The 23,909-nt window shown below is 43.7% G+C and overlaps 2 protein-coding genes across 4 annotated transcripts; both read right to left on the bottom strand.

Annotated features, from left to right (window-relative positions):
• Positions 1-45: 45 nt before the first annotated feature.
• LOC308227961 (histone H2A) lies at positions 46-961 on the bottom strand. The gene has a single exon (XM_080630979.1). The coding sequence runs from the start codon at positions 878-880 to the stop codon at positions 491-493; it is 390 nt and encodes a 129-aa protein (XP_080487105.1). The 5' UTR covers positions 881-961; the 3' UTR covers positions 46-490.
• A 451-nt stretch (positions 962-1,412) lies between these two features.
• WBP11 (WW domain binding protein 11) lies at positions 1,413-20,709 on the bottom strand. Of its 3 annotated transcripts, none has more exons than XM_080639124.1 (12): positions 20,133-20,709; positions 17,846-17,960; positions 17,014-17,045; positions 16,318-16,411; positions 15,452-15,648; positions 14,341-14,474; positions 11,681-11,880; positions 10,587-10,781; positions 9,790-9,891; positions 8,627-8,938; positions 7,095-7,277; positions 1,413-6,443 (listed from the first exon to the last, which is right to left on the bottom strand). In XM_080639124.1, the coding sequence occupies exons 2-12, from the start codon at positions 17,907-17,909 to the stop codon at positions 6,010-6,012; spliced, it is 1,947 nt and encodes a 648-aa protein (XP_080495250.1). In that variant the 5' UTR covers positions 17,910-17,960; positions 20,133-20,709; the 3' UTR covers positions 1,413-6,009. The 3 variants fall into 3 exon arrangements, with proteins under 3 accessions (XP_080495250.1, XP_080495251.1, XP_080495252.1); XM_080639125.1 differs by having other exon boundaries at positions 20,193-20,709; XM_080639126.1 differs by having other exon boundaries at positions 17,846-17,941; positions 20,193-20,709.
• Positions 20,710-23,909: the final 3,200 nt, after the last annotated feature.

Genomic DNA, 23,909 nt, shown 5'->3' with positions numbered 1-23,909 from the left:
CAACGGCTCAGGCAGAGCCATGAGAAAATTTTATGAAATGTTGGTATGAAAAAAAGGACACATCTGTAGGTCAAAGGGTTGTTTAGAAGGGGCAAGGTGGGTTTTAAAGATGTTGGTGAGTTACTTCAGCTCCACACAGGCTCAGGAAGGCCTGGGGGAAAAAGTGGAAGCTGCGAATTCCTTGCAACATCAACTTTGGGACTTTGTCCCCCACGACAGCAAAACAATAGGATCTTATTTTTTAATATTTTTACCAGCAATTGACATGTTCCATTTTACTGAATTAACATTGCAACAGGCTTTACTCTGGAAAGATAGAATTTTCAAGAACTTAGGTTTTAAAAGTTTGCGGGTTTTTTGTTTGGTTTGGGCTTTTTTTTTTTTTAAGTTGTTTTTTACTACTAGGATATACAGCTCCTTTTATGGGAAAGTGGGTGGCTCTAAAAAGAGCCTTTGTGTTAACTTCTAACGTGGGAGCCTTCCTCGGTTTTTACTTGCTCTTTGCCTTATGGCTGTCGGTCTTCTTGGGCAGCAGCACAGCCTGGATGTTGGGCAGCACACCACCCTGCGCGATCGTCACCTTGCCCAACAGCTTGTTCAGCTCCTCGTCATTGCGGATGGCAAGCTGCAGGTGCCGGGGGATGATGCGCGTCTTCTTATTGTCGCGGGCCGCGTTGCCTGCCAGCTCCAAAATCTCAGCCGTCAAGTACTCCAGCACGGCTGCCAGGTACACCGGGGCACCGGCACCCACCCGTTCCGCGTAGTTGCCCTTCCGCAATAAACGGTGAACGCGGCCCACAGGGAACTGCAACCCAGCCCGCGACGAGCGCGACTTAGCCTTGGCACGCGCCTTCCCGCCTTGCTTTCCACGCCCAGACATCGCTCTTGGCCCTCCTCCGCTTATAAAGCTCCAACTGACGTGAAGCACCAGTTGCTGTGGCCCCCCTTCCACGTCCGGCCTCTTTTATACCTTCCCAGCGCGCACAGGCCTGCTTTCTCATTGGTTACCGCACGCTGTCTCTGGCTACTACCAATGGCGCTGCGGATCCAAATCCACCCAATCGAAGAGCGGCCCTCCCCGCCGCGTTACCCCCGCCCGCCAGCAAATGCGGGGACGGGATTGGGGGAGCTCTGAAGTGGCGCTTCTGGAGTAGCGGCGGGGCGGGTCTAAGCCGCGGTTCTGCGCACTGCAGCCGCCTCTGACCCCGAGCAGTGACCCAGGAATTCATCTTACAGGGAAACGTGTACCTGAGGAGCGCAGGGGCGGGCAGCTGACCCCCAGGAACGGGGGGAGCCCCTTGCTACTGCGTCGCTGTTGTCTTAGAAATAACCCTGTATTTAGAACCTCAAAAATGCTACTACAGGATTATTTATTATCATTAAGAAATGCTTCTACCAGTAGGCACGTTTGCAACCTAGCAGTACTGATTTCTGCAGAAACCAGGTAGGAACACGTAACACAGGAATTTTCTCTGCTTCAGGAGGCAATTACTCAACTGTTACTGCAATTAAACTAATACAGTATTATTTGCAGGGCTGTTCTGCAGAACATTAGAAGTTACTCAAACTGGAGAATACCGCACTACACAAATAAGCGGAAGTGACTTCAAGATCAAATGTTTGGTACATCTGTCCCTGTGTTACACCAGGATTCCTGTTTGTTTTTTCTCCTTTAGTTTCTCTTTAGTCCCTGACATCTTTTCCTCTTCTATATTTTGAGCAATGGCAGATATTATCCTTATTCAAAGCAATGAAGGAGCCTGCACCCTGGACTTTGGCCACATCCTTTTGCTACCCCCATGTTGCACAGCAGTCTTTTCCTCCATTTTCCTCCATGGCATGGGATTCTGCTCTTTTCCCTAAATTCCAGTTCTGCGACTTCTTTTTTTCCCTTCTTCATTCATTGACGCTTTTGGACTGTAACTCGTGATTCTTTTTCATAACCCAGCCCAGGTCCCATTACATGGGTATCATAAAATTACAGTGAAGTGAGTAGTGTGTGTGCCAGACTATGCTGCTTACTCTGGATATGAGCAGTGGCATGGTTCAGGGAAAGACAGAGGTATGATTGCTACTCAGCCATTCATGATGGCCTAGCAAAAAAAAAAAAAACAAAAAAAAAACAACCAAAACCAAACCCACAAAAAAACACAAACAAACCCCACAAAACCCCAAAACAAACAAAATGAAACCCACCTGAACAAGACCACCCAAAGCAATCAAACAAACAAAAGACATTTCATCTAAACTCTGCCCCACAAATTAAGAAAGAGCCACATACTTCCTTCCAGAAAAGTACAGTAATAGGAATTCTGATCTAAACTGTTCAGGATTACAAAGAAGGCAAAATAAACACGCCATAGTGCACACTTTTTTATTTTTGGGTAACTATGATCAGTTGCCTATTCAGAAATTTCAGTAATATTTAGAAAGCATCTCTCTTTAATAGTGTGATTCAATGGATTACCAGAGGCCAAAAATAACACATGAATAAATGGAAAAAAATTAATCTTTTTGTTGCAGGTATTTCCAGTTTAGAAATGAAAATGCTTTGTAATAATTTCTAATGCTGGGGGAGAAAAGGTTGGCAGCAGTCCTCAAAGCTGGATGTTATGTTTCTGCCATGGCACATCATTTGTGTGGATGATATAGAACCAGACGTTTGCTTCAGCAAGTTGTATGCCCTAAGATGGATAAGCCATTTCCTCAGCTTGTGCTAATCAGCACAGTTTGAATTCTCAGTTGTAAGGTTAGAATCTCAACACCTGTAATGATTTAAAACTACCTCCACTGATTTTCAGGCATATTTACAGATCAGATCTGTCACTTTGTCAGTGTGTGGTTTGGCCACCAAGTTGTCACACAAGATAGGCACCACTGCTGTTCCTCTCTCCCTTTAGTCTTAGATTATGGCTCTGCTCAAAGCAAAGCCACTGGCAGGTGAGCATTGGCTTCAAAGACTCCATTACTTTCTTGAAAGAAAAATGAAAGTAATAGTAAAAATGTTGACAGTCTATAACAATGTAGCCTAGCAGTCCAGTAGATTTTAGTCCAAATAAGACTGCAGGACTGTATCCTAATTCAGAAAAGCTGTCTGTGATTCATAGGAAGAGGAGGAGGAAGTTGCAGTTAGGTGAATTGCCAGCACAGGTTTTGTCTGTTTCTGAGCATTACAAGTAGCTACTCTTAAGCATCGTGTTCCTGTCTAGACAGGCAATCATTTCACTTCTTGCTGTGACTGCAATAAATACATTCTATTTCAGTACCTGAGTGCAGGGATTGAAGTCAGGGCATCCACAAATCCCATTGCTTTGATAAAAGGGACAGGAAGATCTCACATCTTTGTGCTCCTTCCACTTAGAACTGTATCAAAGGCAAGAAAGAAAAAAAATATCACCCATACGAACATAGCTGAAGACAAACCACAGCTCTGGTGAATCAGATGAGTTAACAGCCCCACATGCAGCTTTTCTACACGCACAACCCAGGTAGCCACACAGCTCCCAACTTCATGTGTTCATCCAAAACCACAACAGAATGTGAGAAGCCTCCTGTACAAGAGCCACAATAGACAGTGGGCGCCCTGGCCTTGGATTCTTCCCATTAAAAAAAAAAAAAAAAACCACCACCAAATCCAGCTCTTGCATTGTCAAATCCAGCTCTTCCATGGGGCCACAAAGCCCATTCCAGGATTACTCTCTCTTACGCCTCCCTTCTCCACAACTCCTTAAAGGCATCTTAGAGATCTGCCAGTAACCACCTACCTTTTTTTACACAACCTCTTCACCTTTCACCCCACACAGGATGAGAAAGTGCCCTTTCTGATATTATGCACAGTCCTTGTGCATTACATTTCATATTTTTAGCCATTTTAAAGATGTAGCAAATTCAAATCCCTTTGTCTCCATCTGAAAAGGATAGGTACACACACACAAGAAAGTGTTCTCTCTATCCAAACACAAGAAAAGGTGGCTCAGCTATGTGAGAATACGGCAAAAGGAACATAAATAAACCAAGGCTCAGAGGTACCACAATGACGCTCCTTCCCTCAAAATCACCATTGACATTTCACTTGAAGACAAAAATGTCTTAAAAAGAAAAAAAAAAAAGAGGTAAAATATAAAGAAATATAGCTAAAGATTTATGATACTACTGACACAAGTGCCATTAACTCGTGAACCAGAGAAAGAACTGTTATACAGACCTGTTTATGTTCAGAATTAATGAAAAACAGATTTGAAATTTTCAAGTGTAAGTTTAGGTAGATAGTAATTCTGTCTCCTCAAAATGCATTTAACTTCAAAACTGTGAGTACTCAGCTAAGTCTGAGACAGCCAACTAAAGGTACCGTTCAAGGTATCTTCATTAAAAAGCTAAAACTCCGCAAGTTCGGATATATTCATCTAGAAATTGGTATGTTACAGGACTCACCCTTGAAATCATTAAGAATCTCACAAGCTCTTCAGCAGCAACAATGCAGAGCTTTCTCAATTTCTTTTACGCTGTATCATACTTACGACACTATTAGTAGGTTTTGTGCTCAAATTCAGTGTTCCAGACAAAACTTTGCATATTTGCAATATTTATTATCCCCACTGAAGCAGCAATTCATCTGGGAGAGATTTGTTGCAAACAACTGATCTTATGGGTCTTAAGACTCATTTGTCTACAAGATCCCAAGAGATTTTGCAGTTCTGTTTCAAATGAGAACAAAGATCTGTTTCTTGCATGTGGTGCCGGTAAGGGTTATTGGAGTATTTGGCTCTGTCTGCATAGTGAATGAAGCTAAAGGAACACTTTTGCTGAAATAGAAGACTTCTTTAAGATGGAAATGTAAAAGTCCCTTTTTTTAAAAAAATATATCTGCAATTTAAAACCCCTGACTTCATAGAATTTGAAGTCAGGTATTTTCCACAGGTGAAATTACCTGCCAAGCTCTTAATACCAAAATTGTTTACCAACTTTTACTTAAGGTAACTTGTCCAAGACGCATCCAGTGGGTATCTGAGGCCTGATACAAAGTAAACCTTTTAATAAGAGCATATAAAACAAGTAACCTTGCAATTATTAGTGGTACTTCAGAAATTAAGTTTCTACAAGCTACCAACACAGGTTGAAAGAAATCTTTAGGAACTTAAAAACCATGACTATAGGAAAACTTTAATTACAAAAAAAAAAAAAAAAAAAAAGAAGAAGAAAAAAAGCATCTATTATTTATAATGCAGCTACTGCTTTTCTGAGGTTCAGAATGCTTCTATCTTCCCTCAAGGCCAGGAAAGAACCTCCCCCCCTTCCATTCACATGCTAGTTTTAAACAAATCACAAGGAAAACAGTATTTTAATACACTGAACATTTATTGTCTTTCACAAGACAAAATGAAGTCTCCCCAGCTGATGAAAGCCATCAAGATGACCATAAAGGGGATAGGATGCAAAATTCCAGTGTACAGTATATGCAACAAGTTACCTCCCTGACTACCCTGGAAGAAAGATGATTGACCAATCTCACTGCAACTAAAAAACAGGATTATAAAATATTTACAGAAAGAAACAGTACAGAAAATAAAAACTGGACAACCATATGTGTATGAAATGCTGCTAATACTTTCCTGTCTCTTTAAAAACCTGTTTCACTACCCTCACCAGAGCATTCAGGATGTGCAAGGCAGCGCAGTCACCCCCTACTCCTACAGCTCCCTCCCCAGAGGGCCATTAATCCCCTCTAAGGAAGGGGAAGGACTTGAAGAAAGCAGCATCGTCACCTTTACTGTGATTTCCTTCCACCAACTGGACATGCTAGCTTTTGAAAGGAGGTCCCCAGCCACACCTCATCTGCAGCAGTCTCTATCCAGAGCATACTGGCAAGTTAACCTATGGGTAACTATTAACAGGCAACTATTCCCTGTCATGTCAGCCCTTTCATTGCTTGAAGGAGGATTTTTCCTTCTCCTCCCTCCTGGTCTGATCTGTGCTCAGAGGGGCAGGAAAGCTGAGTAGGACTACAACAGGTCACAGGAGACCCTCCATTTCCTTCATGAAGGCTTCATACACATCATCCTTTGTCTGTACAGAGATCGGGGCAGATGATCCAGCCTTAGGGGCAGCTTTGGTTAACGGAAGAGCAGGCTCATCATCCTGTTTTCTCTGGGAGGCAGCCAAAGCCCCTTTATTCTCTCGACGCACTCGCAAGGCAGTGGGCACAAAGCGAGTGATCTCAGCCTTGGGGTTAGTGATCTGCGGCTTGGCACTGATAGTGGCCGTAGCTTTCTTCTCAATGGTGGCTGCACTGGTATCATCCGCCTTGGGGCGCTGAATCAGGCTGGGTGGGGCACTCAGAACCCCAGGATTTGGAATAGGAGCTGGTGGGAAGAGCCCAGGTGGGGCAGGTCCTAAGGGAGGCACCAGAGGTGGCCGTAACATGCCTGGACGAGGAGGAGGGATACCTGTAAGAAGAAAAGAAAGTATGAGCTGACTCCACACCTGGATGTCTTAAAAATATTTGGCAAAAAAGATTCCCACAGCCTCTGGAAGCCAAGAAGGAAAACCAAAACGGGAACAAAACACCCCCAACAAGAAGCAGTAGCACTGGCTTAAAAAAAGTTTTCAACCCTGCACTAATGCTGGGTTAAAAATGCTGCTGCTCCTCAAATTTCAATAGCTACAGCAGCCTGTGTATTGCTCCCTTTCAAATTTTTAAGTTAAAACCTGAAAAATAAAGTTTCTTGATGATCCATCCCACTGGAATTTCAGACTCATTAGAAATGTCTGACCAGGCAGAAAAAATAAATATCCCTGTCTCCAACTCATTAAGTGAATTATAGCACCCAGGGGTTACTCAGAAACACTCCAGCAGAAGCTTGAACTCCAAAATTCCCTTTTTGAGGGCAGGTTTCTTGCTACCAAACTACACACAGAAGTATAGAATTCCTTGTTGTCACTGCACAGAGAAATGTAACAGCACATAGCACAACTCAGTCACACAGACACAAAGACAAACCATTAACCAATTATATTTACTGACTCGGTCACCACAGTAAAAACTGCAAAAATAAAGCTAGAAGAGACCTGATGCTGAAGTACACAGAACACTTTACCTGGTGGGGCTGGAGGGGGAAGACGAGGAGGGGGACCACGTGGAGGAGGACCTGGGGGCAGGCCTGGTGGGGGACCTGGTGGAGGGCCTGGTGGTCGTCCAGGTGGAGGGCCTGGTGGTAGAAGTCGAGGTAAAGGTCCACGCAGTCCTGGTAAGCCAGGAGGTCTCAGGAATGGAGGAGCTCCTGGAAGCATGCATAGAAAAGAGAAACTTAGTTCACAGTTAAAAAAACCCAGCAACTATCCCATCAGCTAATACTGAAAATCTTCAACAGTAACTAGAAATCTGTTCTAATACTACCCAGCCGCCAGATTAAGTAAGTCTTCTGAATATCTCAAAAAGAGGCAGCAGTTGTAAAGTTAGAGTAAAGCTTCATCATAATAGTCAAGTGGAAGTATCTTTTCCCACTGGAAAAAGGGCTCCTCTCCATGTAATGAAGCAATAGCTGAGAACAGCTACCAAGCCAATGTTGTCAGAATTTTAACAGCTAAAAACTTTTCACTCTGGCATTTCATTGCCCTTCTGGCTGAAAAAGTAGTTTTGCACTACTGAAAGTAACTGATTTGTGTTTCCCCCTGTAGGAAGTATCAGAAATGGAACAGCACGGAAGACAAACTTAGGAAAGCAAACTTTGCCTGCCCCCCCACCCCAGAAAATCATGCTACTAACATGCCCACATAGAGCAAAATACATTAAAATTGTGGTATATAATGCTCCTCACTATAGCCCAACTATTGATGTTTGCAATTTAAGAACAAGCAATAGATTTATATACTTTAATTACAAAGCAACCTGTTACTGTTACCCAGTTTAGCTATACAGCAACCCCATCAACTTCCAGAAAATCAGCTCTCTCCAGATCAAAGAAACTCAAGTGCTTACCCTCAAAAAATCATGCACTATAAAAGAAATAGTACCATTTGGTCTTCTTATTAATAGTCTCTAGGTAGTCCAACATTGATACGAATTCAAACGTAGTACTTACTTCATTTGAGGATAGTTATCTTCCCTAATAAGAGTGAAATACATTCACGTGGTGGAGTAGCAGAAGCCGTCACGCTGTAGCTTACATCAAAAAAAAGAAATCCACACCAAAACCTATAGCTAGGCAGTGGTTCCCAAACCTCTTTCATCATGCCTCACTCAATGGGATGTGGGGAGATCAACACAAGAAAGAAAGAAATCAAGAAAGGAAAACCCACCCTACACTGGAGGGGCATATAGCACCAGGCCTTATGCCTCACATTCCAACACTATTCATATTCCAACTACTGCCACCTGTCAATGTTACAGCTAACAAACTGTAACAATACCCACCAGGCTGACTACAGCAACAGAGGCCTGATACCTCAAAAGCACAGTACAGCAACAACAGACTGACCACAGAAGAGATCACACAGGTCTCATCAACTTCCACACGGGGATCCTGTGCCCTGTCTGCAACACATTCTATAGCTTCAAAACTCCCAAACTGATACATTCTGTAGTACCAAGTGCCTGCACAATTCAAACCAGAGTACATTAAGTGTTCACCTGGTGGAGGGCCAGGAGGAAGGCCAGTGGGTGGACCTGGGGGCCTTAGTGGAGGGGCAGGAGGTGGTCCTAGTGGAGGTGGCCCAGGCATAGGAGGTGCCTGTATCTGAGACGGAGGAACAGGCTGTGGAAGTGGTTGCTGCTGCTGTGTCTGGGAAGTTGCAGTAGATGACCCGGTCTCTGTAAGAGCTTCCTCACTGAGTTGTTGCTGTTGCTGTTGTGATGCCTCTTCAGAATCCGAGTCTTCTTCCTCTTCTTCCTCTTCTTCTGAATATTCCTCCACTTCTCTCCCTTCTTCTGGAATTTCTTGTCCTGGAAATGGAGACATACTTGTAAAATTCATCCACAGGTAATACCTTTGTGAAACACCAGAGAAATAGAGCAGGCAAAACAAAAAAACCAAGATAAACCTTACTCAATGGTCTTTCTCAACAAAAAGAACTGAGCATATTTAAACAGAAAATTAAAAACCAATAATATAAAATAAAAGTCACAGTTCTAGATAGAGCTCTGCCACCAGGAACTGTGTGCTCCTGTGGGAGCAGAAACTTCTACTACCAACCTGAACTGCAACTATGTGACCTATGTTTGGGGGCAGCTTGCACAGGTAGGAGGGCACATGGGGACACAACATCAAAATAAACATAATCCCCATGCCCAAGAAACTCCAGCACCTTTGAAAGATACTATGGTGTCTAAAACAAACAGTCAGATGAAAGGACAGAAAAAAAAAAAAAGCCAACAAAATCTTCACTCTTGGTTAGCTTACTTCTGAAGAAGGATCTTTTTAAGGAGTACAAATCCTTTCAGGTTACAGGCTGAGCTCAGAGCCAATCACATCCTCTTTTTCACTCATGTTCAAACAAAACAATTGTTTCAAAGTTAAGAAAGGTAAACTTTAAAATTAAAAAAAAAAAAAAAAAAAAAATACACTCCAGTACCTAAAAAAATAAAAAGGCTGCTATTGTAACTTCAACTGTATGCAAAACAGACACACTACTAAACTAAAACTAATAAAAAACCCCAACAACAATACCTAACGACAGTTTATTACAGTAAAATATTTACTATATAAAATAAAATCTGTGCAAACCTAATAAGCTTACCACAGAAATATTAACTGGAAGCCTAATGGCATATCTCCACTTCACATATCATCTCACCTGCCATTCGTAACATCATGGCCTGGAGTGGAGTCAATTCTTTCATGTTCTTTTTCTTTTTTCGTGACTTCCCAGGCATGTCTGCAAACCGTACACTGTGACCTGGGAAAGCAAAGCAAAGCATGGGCAAGAGTGGTGGGAGCTGGGAAGAAAATAACAGAAATCAGATAACATTTAATCTTCTACCTAGTATGGTACCTGACCACAGCAGAGGGGTTGGAACTAGATGATCTTAAGGTCCTCTCCAACCCTAACTATTCTATGATTCTACAGCTAATATATCATTCTAACTAGTGTAATGATGCTCCTTGCATAAGGGGTAACACTGGTGTTACTGCTTATTTAAAGTTTTGCTAATTTAGTATTATCCATCAATTGGTCTCCCCCAAGTAAGGAAGAAAAAAAAAATTATCCAAAAGAATCAGTGGTACAAAACATAGTTATCTCAGTTGTTCAAGTCACTAAAAAGTGCATATATTTTACACTGAGGCTTAATTTTTGTAACATACCCTGACAACTCAGTGCTTCAGGTGAAACATGTCTTGAGAGCTTACTAAGTTAACTCAACTGTTAAGAAAGCAGGTCCACATGAAAGATGCTTCACCTCTAGATAGTTTCCTTCTGATCTGTTTGTTAATGAAAATTCTTCAGCTGAAATTTAGGCAAGTTAGAGCAGAGTCAGACAGCAAAACAAATTAACTTTCCTCCCCTCAGTCAGGAAAACAGACATAAACTCTGTTAAATAGTGTTGATCTTTCGAAAAATCAAACCCCAATCTATACCTTCTCATATCATACCTGATTTCCTTTCTTCACCACCTTCCCTCTCCTTGTCATTATCACGATGCAGGAAGTCCTCGCCGTCACTGTCTGCATCCGACCTGTCACTGTCACTATCATCACTACTGTCATCATGCTTGTCCTGATCCATATCCTCAGGATAACCCTCATCTTCACTAGTACTGGACATGTCATCATCATGCCCTCGCTGTCCTGTGGGAAACCAAGTATTAGGAAATGCATAAACTCTAAATACACTGGTGTGAAAAACTGAATATTTTGTATGTCTACAGTTAGAAAAATTCTCCTAGCAACAGCAAGGACATATTGTCAACTCTTTACTGTTTAGCTCATATTCTTAAAGAACATTCTGGGAGAGTCTATTTCTAATATTTTCTATTAAGCAGCTGGTTAATTTGCATAGCAAACAAGTGAAGGCAGCTCCTATCTGCTCAACAGGAACACACAAATGAGTTGCAATTGCCCACCACTGAAACACTTGGATGTTTTCTGGTGTGCAATAAACCTGATTTACCCATTCGCTAAAGTTCCTAGAGATGACGGAGCAACTGTGAAAAGGAAGACCTAGTTTCACCTAGAAAATGCATACCCAGGGTTGGTTGGGGCTTTTTTTGTTGTGGTGGTGGATTTTGGCTTTGGTTGGTTGTTGGTTTGGTTTGTGGTCGATTTTGGCTTTGGTTGGTTGTTGGTTTGGTTTTTGGTTTTGTTTTGTTTGGTTTGTTGTGGTTTTTTTGTTTTTTTTTTTTTGGGGGGGGGGGTTGGTTTTTTTTTTGTTCTGTTTTATTTGGAGGGGGTAATAGGAAGACTTCTATGAGACTAGTTAAGTTTATTTAAGGGATTAATAGATCCAATGTTTCAGCACTATTAAGACTACATGGGACAGTTGTAACTAGAAGCTTCAATATTTAAAAATATAGCTGATAAAACTGCAGAATACCAGAATCAGCTCAGAATCAGCTCAAGTCCTTCAAGTAGCATTAACACCCATGCTGCCCAGAGAATAACTTGTGTAGGGCACGCTACATTCACAGCAGTACTATCCACAGCAAAATGGACAGGTCAAGCAAAATCCAGGGCAGGGAAGTTCTTACCTGCTTCAGAACTGTAAGAAATCTCCTCTTCTCGCCTTCGAGGAGCCACCTCCAAGGTGAAACCCACTTTACGGCCATACATCTGGAGGACCTGAGGTGGTGGTGGGCCTGGTGGAGGTCCAGGGGGCTTCCTCCCTGGAGGTAAACGTGGAACACCAAGCCCAGGAGGAGGAAGTACAGAAATGGACCGAACTGGTGGTCTGGAAACAATGAAGGAAACAAGAAATGTAGGAACAGAAACAAATGAAAGCAAGCATACACTTAGTAGAATTCTTTAGCCTTCTTTCATCATTGCTTACACAGCAGCCTTCTAAAAAGACACATGAACATTTATTATCTGTCCCAAGGAGTTTACAACCTTGTACAAAGACATGATTGCAGAATATCAGCCAAAGGCAAGCTTCTCAGACAGCAAAAAAAAAAAACAACCAAGGATTGAATCCCACCACAGAAGCCAAATGAAGTAATCACAAAGTCGGTGAAAAGAAAAGACTATTCAGAAAGAAATAGAAAGAACTAGCTGTAGAATAAGAGACAAGTAAACTAGGAAACTAAACTGAATATACTAGCAAGACAAAAGAACACATAAGATATGCCAATTTAAGGGGCATTTATGATAAAAGTGGCAGAGCTTTAAGTTTTACTGATATACAGAAAGACAACAGATTACTACTCAAAGCAATTTAAACAAAACCCTGTAGAAGGAGGGAAAGATTAAAAAGGGCTTTGGTTAAAAGAAAGTACAATTCACTCACACGTAATTCCTGATTTCTGCTAGTCAATATTACCTCTGCTTCTACCCATAGCTCCTCCCCAGTAATAAGAGTGCTCATTTTTTGCTTTCTCTCCAAGTTTCTTTATGTAGCAAATAAAAGACAGAGTAGGGACAACACAGGCCCCCTCTGGAAGATATCAGGAGAACTGGCTACCCGGGATTTGGAGAAGGCTGAGGTTCTTAATGACTTCTTTGCCTCAGTCTTCACTGGCAAAGGCTCTGAGGGCACCACCCAAGTCTTGGAAGGTGGACGCAGGGACTGTAAGAATGAAGACCCTAGGCCCACTGTAGGAGACGATCTGGTTCAAGACCATCTTAAAAACCTAAACGTACACAAGTCCATGGGACCTGATGAAATCCATCTGCGGGTCCTGAAGGAGCTGGCAAATGAAGTTGCTAAGCCACTGGACATCATATTTGAAAAATCATGGCAGTCAGGTGAAGTTCCCGACTACTGGAAAAAGGGAAATATAACCCCCATTTTCAAGAAGGGGAAAATGGATGACCCGGGGAATTACAGACCAGTCAGTCTCACCTCTGTGCCTGGCAAAATCTTGGAGCAGGTTCTCCTGGAAGGCATGCTAAGGCACATGAAAAACAACAAGGTCCTTGGTGACAGCCAGCATGGCTTCACTAAGGGGAAATCCTGCCTGACCAATTTGGTAGCCTTCTATGATGGGGCTACGGAACTGATGGACAGGGGCAGAGCAGCTGACATCATCTACCTGGACTTGTGCAAAGCCTTCGACACTGGCCCACACGACATCCTTGTCTCTAAATAGGAGAGACATCAATTTGATGGGTGGACCACTCGGTGGATAAAGAACTGGCTGGATGGCCGCACACAAAGAGTTGTGGTCAATGGCTCAGTGTCCAGCTGGAGACCAGTAACGAGTGGTGTCCCTCAGGGATTGGTGTTGGGACCGGTCTTGTTCAACATCTTTGTCGCTGACATGGACAGTGAGATTGAGTGCGCCCTCAGCAAGTTTGCCGATGACACCAAGCTGTGTGGTTCAGTTGATACCCTGGAGGGAAGGGATGCCATCCAGAGGGACCTCAACACGCTTGTGAGGTGGGCTGATGCCAACCTTATGAAGTTTAACCATGACAAGTGCAAGGTCCTACACCTGGGTCAGAGCAATCCCAGGCACAGCTACAGGTTGCGCAGGGAAGAGATTGAGAGCAGCCCTGCAGAGAAAGACTTGGGGGTGTTGGTCAATGACAAAATGAACATGAGCTGGCTTCAGTGTGCGCTCGCAGCCCGGAAAGCCAACCACATCCTGGGCTGCATCAAAAGGAGTGTGACCAGCAGGTTGAAGGAGGTGATCCTGCCCCTCTACTCTGCTCTCGTGAGACCTCACTTGGAGTATTGTGTACAGTTCCGGTGTCCCCAACATAAAAAGGACATGGAACTGTTGGAACAAGTCCAGAGGAGGGCCACGAGGATGATCAGGGGACTGAAGCACCTCCTGTATGAAGACAGGCTGAGAAAGCTGGGGCTGTTCAGCCTGGAGAAGAGAAGGCTGAGTGGAGACCTCATAGCAGCCTTCCAGTATCTGAAGGGGGCCTACAAGGACGCTGGGGATGGACTCTTCATCAGGGACTGTAGTGACAGGACAAGGGGTAACAGGTTAAAACTTCAGGGGAAGTTTAGACTGGATATAAGGAAGAAATTCTTTACTGTTAGGGTGGTGAAGCACTGGAATGGGCTTTCCAGGGAGGTTGTGAATGCTTCATCCTTGGCGGTGTCCAAGGCCATGTTGGATGAGGCCTTGGGTGGCATGGTTTAGTGTGAGGTGTCCCTGCCCATGGCAGGGGGGTTGGAACTAGATGATCTTCAGGTCCTTTCCAACCCTAACTATTCTATGATTCTTTCTCCACTTACCCATAGGCTGATGTCTTCTTGAGGATAGAAGGTGGTTGGGCCCCTGGAAGGGGAATGTCCTGTATGAGGATGTTGGAGGGGGCATGCGGCATATCTGGTAGGGGAATACTTTCCACTTCTACATGCTGAGCATTCTGGGCAGGGGGAAAATGAGAGGAAGAAAAGAAATAATGGATTACTCCCACAGAAGCTCCTGCACAACCTCATTACCTTTCAGCGTACAGAAGACATGGGACTTGCTATCACTTGCCAAAGATGTCTTTCGTGGCTTGCTGCAAGAAAACATGGCCTAAAAACAGACATTCAGGAAGATGTCAACAGTAAAAGCTTTCAACACAAAAAAAACACACACCTATGAAAGGCTTTAGTACTTCAGTCAAATCTCAGACAAGCTTCCATCTCCCTTTAGACGTTCAGTTTCCAAAGCAAAGAGGCTGTAGACACGGACAGGTTGGACAGAGCCTTGGGCAACATCGTCTAGTGTGAGGTGTCCCTGTCCATGGCAAGGCGGTTGGAACTACATGATCTTAAGGTCCTTTCCAACCAAAACCATTCTATGATTCTATGCCTGTATTTTTTAAGTATCCAGAAGGAATGAATTACAGGCTGCTGCATATTCCAAAGGGAAAAAAAAATTAAATTAAAAAAAGTCTTACAGATACTTCCACTTAGGCAACATTATGTTCTCCAATATGGTAGGGAAGAAAGTCAAATAAAGTTCTTTAAAGCAATGCCAAAAATTCTCATTAATTCCAGCAACAGCCTTCATAGAAATTCACAGAAATATCAATTGCACACTCACAACCTGGCTGTCTAACATGGAAAACAAATTCTGACATGATTTATTTTTAGCATAAATCTTTTCCCCCATAATTTCATGTTGAATGAAATCAGTATATCAGACACAAACTCAGACTTGACTACCCCCATTCTGCCCTTACTGAAATGCTGCAACTGGAAATGCTATGCAAGTTAGTACTTAATATGAGCCACATAACATATAGTCTGGTCTTATATTATAAAAGTTTATCCTTTGTAATTGTTGCACCTAAGAAACAGATAAAGAGTATACACTACCACAGTTAAAAGGTTGAAATATAACAAGCATTACCTTGACAGCATCAAAATACTGGCTGAGTTGTGATCTCTTCTGCTCATACTCTACTTCCAACTTGCGCAGTTCTTTGTAGATGTCAGGATTTTCCTTCTCGTAGAGCCGCAAGATACGCTCGAAAGTCTCACGGAGTTTTTTGCGTTTATCCTTCAGCACTTTTTCATTAAGTTGTGGCTGCTGTACTGGATTAAACTCTAATCCAAGACAGAAAAAAAACACCCCAAAATTCCTTAGTTACTCTGCTGCATAACTGTGATTAATCAAACATCTTCAAAGGGAAGTACACAGACTGCAGTGACAGGACAAGGGGAAATTGGTTTAAGCTTAAAAAGGGAAGTTCAAGTTAGATATAAGGCAGTTCTCTACTGTGAGGGTGGTGAGAAACTGGCACAGGTTGCCAAAAAAATTGGTGAATGCTCCATCTTTGTCAGTGTTCAAGGCCAGGCTGGAGAGAGCCTTGGGCAACATGGTCCAGTGGAAGGTGTCCCTGTCCTTGGCAGGGCAGCTGGAACTAGATGATCTTCAGGTCCTTTCTAACCCATTCTATAATTCTACAAAGCAAACAACTTCCAATACCTATTTTCAGGAAGTCTTCACCCTTATGACAATCCTCTGCTTCAACTCCAAGCTACTATCACACACACATCAGCCATCTTCTTGGGGGGGGGGGGGAGGGAGGAGTCATCTTCAATGGCACCACATCACCTCAAATCTCAATCAATGTCAAATTACTCATAAAATTGTCACTTCTAACAGGAAAGGAAAAAGGTTAATCTATCGTAATCTTTCAGTCGTCCCATGAAACTGTGTTATTTGTCTACATAAACCACCACCTAAGTCCTATACCTGGTATATCCACTCACCCATCTCATCCAATTTTTCCATGTCCCGAATAATCTGCTTTGGATCTTTCATCTTCAATACAGCTGCTCGTACCATCATTCGCTGCTTTTTGTTCTAAGAAGATCAGAGATCAAGCAGATCAGAGAAGCAGCACAGGAAAAAAGAGAGAAAGCACATTTGTACCAAATACTCCCCTCTCAGTATGTCCAGTCTGCAGAAAAAAAAGGTGACTCAAAATGCCCTGCAAATATTAACCATGGCACAAGTCAGCAGCAAAGGTAATTAAAGCTTCTAGGAATTTAAATCCCACTATCTTGCCATTTACAAATGTTTTGAGAATTCATTCACTCAAAACCACATACAATCAACACGATAACAAGTGTCTAAAGGTATGCAGTAAAACACATTAAAAAAGTATGTGAGTCTGAGGTGGTTTATTTGTTGTGGGGTTTTTTTTGTCTTTTTTTTAATGCCTAAGTTCTTATAGTAACGCCTCAAAAAGCTGTTTCTTTCAAGTTAAAAAACAGTAGATTATGAGATATGGTTACTCAAAAGAAGATCTCTGTTTTCTTAAACTACTTGTTTGAACAGTATATTCCAAAGTCAATCTTAGGACATCAAGCAAAACATCTGTAGTCTATCCATCAGCCACAATCACAAACATGGTACACAGTACACAGAAAGCCAAGTAAATGCTCATGATCTCTTTTATTTACCTTCTTTAGTTCCCTTTTCCGAGCTTCCTTCCCTGGAGAAGAGGGGAAAAGAAAGAAAATAACAACTTGAGACAAATTCATGAAGAACCTTTCCTTCATTAAGACTAGTGCTGCGTCTCAACTGTTCAGTCATTTCGCAAAGACTGCAAGATTGCAACTGTTTAATTTATCTTCCCAGCGAGACAGAAACACAGCATGAAATAGATTTCTATTTCATGTGTGTTATACTGAAACTAAAGGAGATGTAGGAGCCTTCACATCTCCAGAAGCAGGGGTGTTTCTACACAAAAAAATAAGAATAGGCAGGAAAAGTCATAGTGTTATGTGCAGTCATGAAAGGATTTCTGCCAAGACGCTGAAGCAGAGTTAACAACAGACAATGCACTTTCAAAATATGTAGGCTTTGAGTATCCATCCGAAACAAAGCATATTCACTATGAAGTCTGGATGTTTTTTATCTGCTTAGCAACACCTGGCATGTTACCAAAAGGGAAACAGTCAGTCAACTCTCTCAAGCAAAATTTGTCATGCTCCTCAAATTCTAGCCTCAGACCGTGTCCCAAGCAGCAGCTTGCAGTTTAGCCAACAGCTAAGTACAAAGTCCTTTGAACACTGACAACCACAGTATATAAATACACAGAGAAGCAGCAGCATGAAGCAAGCAGCCTTCTCAGGGAGTTTTTACACCAGCCAAAACCGAGATAATATTTTTCAAGTTAGAGAAACTCAGTTCTGATTCACAAGTGAGGACCTTATCCTCAGAGAAAGCTTTCCATCTGCCTCCTGAGGACCCTCTTACCCCCTATTCCCATAAGCTTTTACTGATACTTACGCGCCTGATCTGTGGGATTCATAAACTTCCCACTCTTGGTGGATGATGTAGATCTCCGCCCCATTTTGACCTTTTTATTTCTGCCTAAAAAAAATACTTAAAAAGAGGGAGAGACCTGGAAAAGATTACATGGTTTCAGTGCCTAGGCAATAGTAGCTTGAGTACTCTTAAATCTCTTTCTCTGTTATCAGCAGGTTGCTTCCTCAAAAACCTCAAACCCTACTACTAGCTTAGGCATTTACATGAAAAATTACACAAAATTAGTTAAAGAGTAGAACTTTTAGTTAAGTACCTACTTACTACCACTTACTACTACTTTACTAAATATCTATTTTAAACTAATCAAGTAGTTCATTATTATACACCCGAAGACTCAAAGAAGCTTCTTGCTTACACTATAGAGGGGCACAGTGAAAACACGCTCTCTTTTTATAAGAGCACTGTAAGACTGCTTTTAGCATTTGAGACGGGGGGGGACACAAAATTACAAAATGGAATACATAAACCTTTAGAATCAGTTTTAAGTAATGTTAAGTTTGATGGCTTTGTAAGAGTAGCAATGGAAAATTACTGAGGTGCATGATGCACAGAAAAAAAAAAAAAGTAGAGTACAGCTAGAGAACATACTGAGAATTCCTGTACAAGATAAACCATTATAGTTGACGTAGTTTTAGGCCCTTACGACCTTAGTACAAAATGAGTGTAAGAAAAACAGGCTAGAAGAACAGGATACAAGGCTAAGGAGCATCTGGGAATGGCAGGTGTCCAGGATGGGCTGCAGTTAGACTAACTACGTAGAAAGACAGGAGGATTGTTATGTCTGTGGTGTTAATGAACCAATTAAGCTGGTATAAGCATCTACTTCCTGTGCTTCAGAGGCTGCCAGAAGCGATGAAGATTGTTGGAAGAAGTAAACGACCCTCAGAGACCACCACCACAATTTTGTACGCATGGGGGGAACTTTCTGGAAAATAATGTAATCCATACATAGCCTCATGAATATGTATGTATGCCCAGGGACTATATAAGGACAGCTTGTGTAGCAATACAGGGACACACGTTAGGAGGAGCTATCCCCCGTGTCTCCTGGCACTGCAATAAAGAACACCTGCTTGTCAACTCGAAAACTTTGTTGGCAAGTTTGTTCCTGGAGTTTTCTCCGAATCACTTTTCATTTACTTTCATGAGAGCTCTCCAATGCTTACTTTCCCATTCCTCTATTTCAGATGCTTCCCACAAATTTCCTCCCTTCTTCAAGACTTTTAAGCTGCCCTTGATTTCCCTCCTCAGCACCCACCATGTCCATCAGCAAGTGTTCTACAGACATTCATGTCGTCTCCTCCCCATATGCTGTTGCTATACCACTGCTCTTACGTTTTCCGACTCTATCAGTAGTATTTCAATCTGTGTTATGAGGATCAGGAGAAAAGGTGATTCTAGGAAGAATTATTTCCTGTCTTCAGACATTCCTTCAGTTTACAGACAGATCTCAACAGATCCCACCCCAAAAATCTAAAACACTCTCTGAAATTTGGGAGTTGGTGGAATGCAGCTTTCTAGTCATCATACTGAATCTAAATAGATCATGACCATAATGAAAGTATTCACAAGCTTAGTCCGAAGTTCTCTGCAGGCTCACTGCAGTCACCATGTGCAACCTGCTTCCCCAATGACAGCAGATGTCTTTTTCAAGCCACTAAACAACATGCCTGCCCTTACCCCTTAAAAAGAAATGTAAGCACTGTGCCTCATTTAGTGCATCAAGGCCTCACAAGAAAGGGCTGCTAGCAAGCTCCAAGAACTGATCACATCCAATGCTCTGACTAGTAAAAACCTACAGAGCTCTGCTCATGGCTCCTACTACAAGGCTATGTGCAAGTTGCCTGGCTGTTTGCAAGAGCACCCCACGGTGGGAAACTCGCCAGAAAGCAGTAGAAGTTATATCTGTATCCCGTATTTCCCCTATTTCTAACATTTAAAGGGTAAAGGTGAAGAGAATAAACTTCTGAAATCTCGATCCCTAATCCTTCCAGGATACGGAGCAAAGAGCTTCAACGCTGTAACTTAACAGCCGAAGAAGAAACACCCAAAAAAAAAAAAAAACCAACAACAAAACAGAACAAAAAAAACCAAACCAAAACAAAACAAAAACCAAACAAAAACTAACACTGAATTTATGAATTTGGGGGTGCAGAGAGAAACAAGGCAGTAAGCCTCCCATGAGGCACACGAAAGCCTCCCCTCCTCCCCCGATGGAAGAAAAAAAGGCGGTAGCGCAAAACGTCACCTTCCTCTCGCTTCCTTTCTCCTTCCCCTACCCAGCTCAGCACCGTCCCGCTCCTCTCACCCCTCCGGCCGGCCCGGCCCGGCTCCGTCCAGCCTTAGCGGCCTCTATCACCGCCTCGCTCCTTGCCGCCGCGGCCCCACCGCCATCTTGAACCGGGACCGAGCAACGCGCCGCCGTAAAGCGCGACTGCCGCACCCCGCCGCGCGGACTCGCGCTCCGGAAGCGGGGTCTTTCACGTGCCACCCACAGCTCTATGATTCCGCGGCTCTACGGTTGGGCCGGGGGCGGGACCGGGAGGGGACCGCATGAGCGGCGCGGGCCGTTGGGCTACTGAGGCGGCCGATCGGGAATGGGGACGGGGGATTCCCTGCCCGCCCCGCCGGACTCTGGGAGCGGGTCAAGGGAGAGCTATGGAGGGAAGATCCCAGGTTCCAGTATAGGTTGGGGAACGACCTGTTAGAGAGTAGTGTAGGGGAGAGGGACCTGGGGGTCCTAGTGGACGGCAGGATGACCATGAGCCGACACTGTGCCCTTGTGGCCAAGAAGGCCAATGGCATCCTGGGGTGTATTAGAAGGGGGGTGGCCAGTAGGTCGAGAGAGGTCCTCGTTCCCCTCTACTCTGCCCTGGTGAGACCGCATCTGGAATATTGTGTCCAGTTCTGGGCCCCTCGGTTCAAGAAGGACAGGGACCTGCTGGAGAGAGTCCAGCGCAGGGCAACTAAGATGATCAAGGGAGTGGAGCATCTCCCTTATGAGGAAAGGCTGAGGGAGCTGGGTCTCTATAGTTTGGAGAAGAGGAGACTGAGGGGTGACCTTATTAGTGTATATAAATATATAAAGGGGGAGTGTCACGAGGATGGAGCCAGGCTCTTCTCAGTGGCAAACAATGATAGGACAAGGGGTAATGGGTACAAACTGGAACACAAGAGGTTCCACTTAAACTTGAGAAGAAACTTCTTCTCAGTGAGGGTGACGGAACACTGGAACAGGCTGCCCAGGGGGGTTGTGGAGTCTCCTTCTCTGGAGACATTCAAAACCCGCCTGGACACATTCCTATGTAACCTTATCTAGGTGTTCCTGCTCTGGCAGGGGGATTGGACTGGATGATCTTTTGAGGTCCCTTCCAATCTCTAGCATACTGTGATACTGTGAAGATGCTACGCCGCTGCTAGGTATATTACGGGGACAGAGGGCGTGGGCGTGGTCACTGCGGCGCTCTTCCCCCACGCTGTCCTGAGGAGATCCTACAGAATGCCTCCCTGTCGTGAAGCAAGGCAGAGCTGGGGGATGTGCAAGAAGCCTCTGGGGAATAAAGACAAAGTGCCGAGGGAGCAGTGTCTCATATTTCAGTTGTTCTGTGCGTTTCGTGTTGGCTTGGCCTGAAGGCAGCATTGCTGCATCCGTTGGGCTCGTGTGCCAGCTGCTGTTTAAAGGGACTTTTGAAGCAAAGTAAGTGGCTGGATGATGGTCATCGGGCTGTACAGAGAACAAGAGAGGTGGTCTGGTCCCAGCAGGGACCACAGAAGCTACTCTGTTAGTTGTCGTTTTCTGCAACAGTCCCTGTGTTAAAGTGATGATCAGCTTACGCTGGTGAGCGCTGGGTAGGCGCTGTTCTGCCTTGTTGCCCTAAGTGCCTCTCCCAGCAAAAATCCCCGGGTACATGAAGAACCAGGATAAAAGCACATGGTTTCTTCGGGTACCAATTACACCACTGTGAATAAGGAGGGATCAAACAATAAAGCATGGGTGCAGGTTTAAAGAATTAACATGCCGAGGGAATGTGTAGGAAGGGCATTTTTCTCTGCACAGATACACCTGGGTGCAGAGGTGGTCTGATCTCTGAGCAGGATTTGTAGCCCCCCTGTAGACCTCCTGATGAACGTGCCATACAACACACTGTTGCTGAACTCTTTCAAATAATAGAAGCTCAGATGGCAAACTTGGAACTTTGTGAAGAATCGTTGGAGGGTGGATAAAAGCAATGTTATAACCTATGTCTGGCATTAATACCAACATTACTCATAAACTGCACAGAGTCCAAGTTATAAGGTGGCCAGCCCAGAAATATCCGAAGAGCCAGGGCTCCGCTCCAGGAGCTCTCAGTGCCTGGGGGGCCTTACTAGTTATATATATAGCTATATCATCCCCTCCTTGTGACTCTTTGGCCTGTTGTTCTATACTGTTCTTGTTACCAGAAAGACTTCACTGCAGTGCAGAGTTTGGTTGCAACCACAGTGTTTCTACATAGGTTTAAAAGCATCTTGAACTGGTTTTGGCTCATTTACAGTTTCTTTTCTTCTTTAGGGCTGTTCTTATTTGGAACACACATATTATACAATTTTAATTCTTAATCTTTTGTCCATAAGAGTAGACTGTGCAGAAGGAGAATGCCTGCATACGTCCCTGTCATGTACAATGTCACTGGAGGGGGAGATAGCTGAGGCTTTGAAAATTGCCCACTCCTCACACGGCTTGGGGTCTTCTGTCATGACAATACTGCGCTCAGTGGTACTGCATCAACCCTAAGACACTGCTTTCTCTCAGCAGTGTCTGCTGACTTGGAGGACAATAGTCCTCTCACATTTTTTACTTGGCACTTCTGTCACACCAAGAGGCAGCTCCAGGAAGTCTCAAGAACAGCTCCACAAGTCCAGGAGAAGCATCAGCAAATGGTTATGAAATTTTTGGGGACAAATGCAAGACTGGTCAGAGGGCTAGAGAGGGCAGGAACTACCTCTTATTTTGTGAGACAGAGTTTCAGTTACCAGGCAGATATGGAGCTAAGCTATTCCGCTCCTGCTCCACTGGGTGCTGTCCCTTGCCTCTAGCCAGTTAAATGCATGCTGCACTCAGTTCAAGTATGTAATGGTTGGTAAGGCAAGTAAATCCCATTGATTGTCTTATTGCTAGAGTTGGGGGAAGGAGTTTGGGAAAGTCCCAAGCTGATTGGCAGGTTTTTTACTCAAAACTATCTTGTTGCGGCTGGAGGTTGTCATACGCCTTTATGAAGTCAGAGATGGCTCTCCTAGGTGACCAGAGATGCTGGCCCAGCCGGCATAGGGACAGGCTGCTTCCCACCAGCCTCTAACATCTTCAACATCTTCCAACATCTCATGGGCATGAGGACATCTGCCACACCTGCTGTTGTGGGAAAGCCAGAATTCCTTTAAGTCCACCAAGAACAAGAAGTGAGTAGATACTGTGTATCTTTATGTTCCTCATTATGTGTCCCGCTTCCTGACACCACTTAGAATTTGCTTTCAAGAAAATGTCAGCAAACTGCCTGAAAAGTACAACAGATTTGTTTTATTTGACTCTACTATTTTTATTCAGCAGTGATTGCCAATCTCATAAAGATATATAACGAAGTGGTGGGTTTTATTCCTAAATTAGAATGTATATTTGTACATAGGAAGTCAGCAGAAGCCAGAAACTGCTGCCTCTCCAACACCCAAACATCGCTGTTCTGCTGGTTGGCAGTCTTTTGCCACTAAACAAGTACCTCTAAACTGAGCGCCACTTGTGTCAGGAGATAGGAGATGTCACATTTTGGGGAATCGATGCCTCAGGTCACCATGTCATCCACCACAATGCCTCATGCAAGGCAGTGGTTTCTGCCTCCTCTGAATTGCATCTTTTGGCCCACACTGCCCAATTCGTGGTTTGTGCTGGTCCCAGTTTGTCAGAGAAAAACCCTGTTTTTTCTCCTTGAGAGCTGGCAGAGCTGCTTGACAGCCAGCAGCTGCATTGGCATCTAGTGGCTTTTGAACACAAAAG

Source organism: Psittacula echo (assembly GCF_963264785.1).
Source record: "Psittacula echo genome assembly, chromosome: 1".
NCBI classification, from domain to species: Eukaryota; Metazoa; Chordata; class Aves; order Psittaciformes; family Psittacidae; genus Psittacula; species Psittacula echo.
Note: the sequence above shows the minus strand (reverse complement) of the source record. Positions and strands in the feature narration are given on the sequence as shown.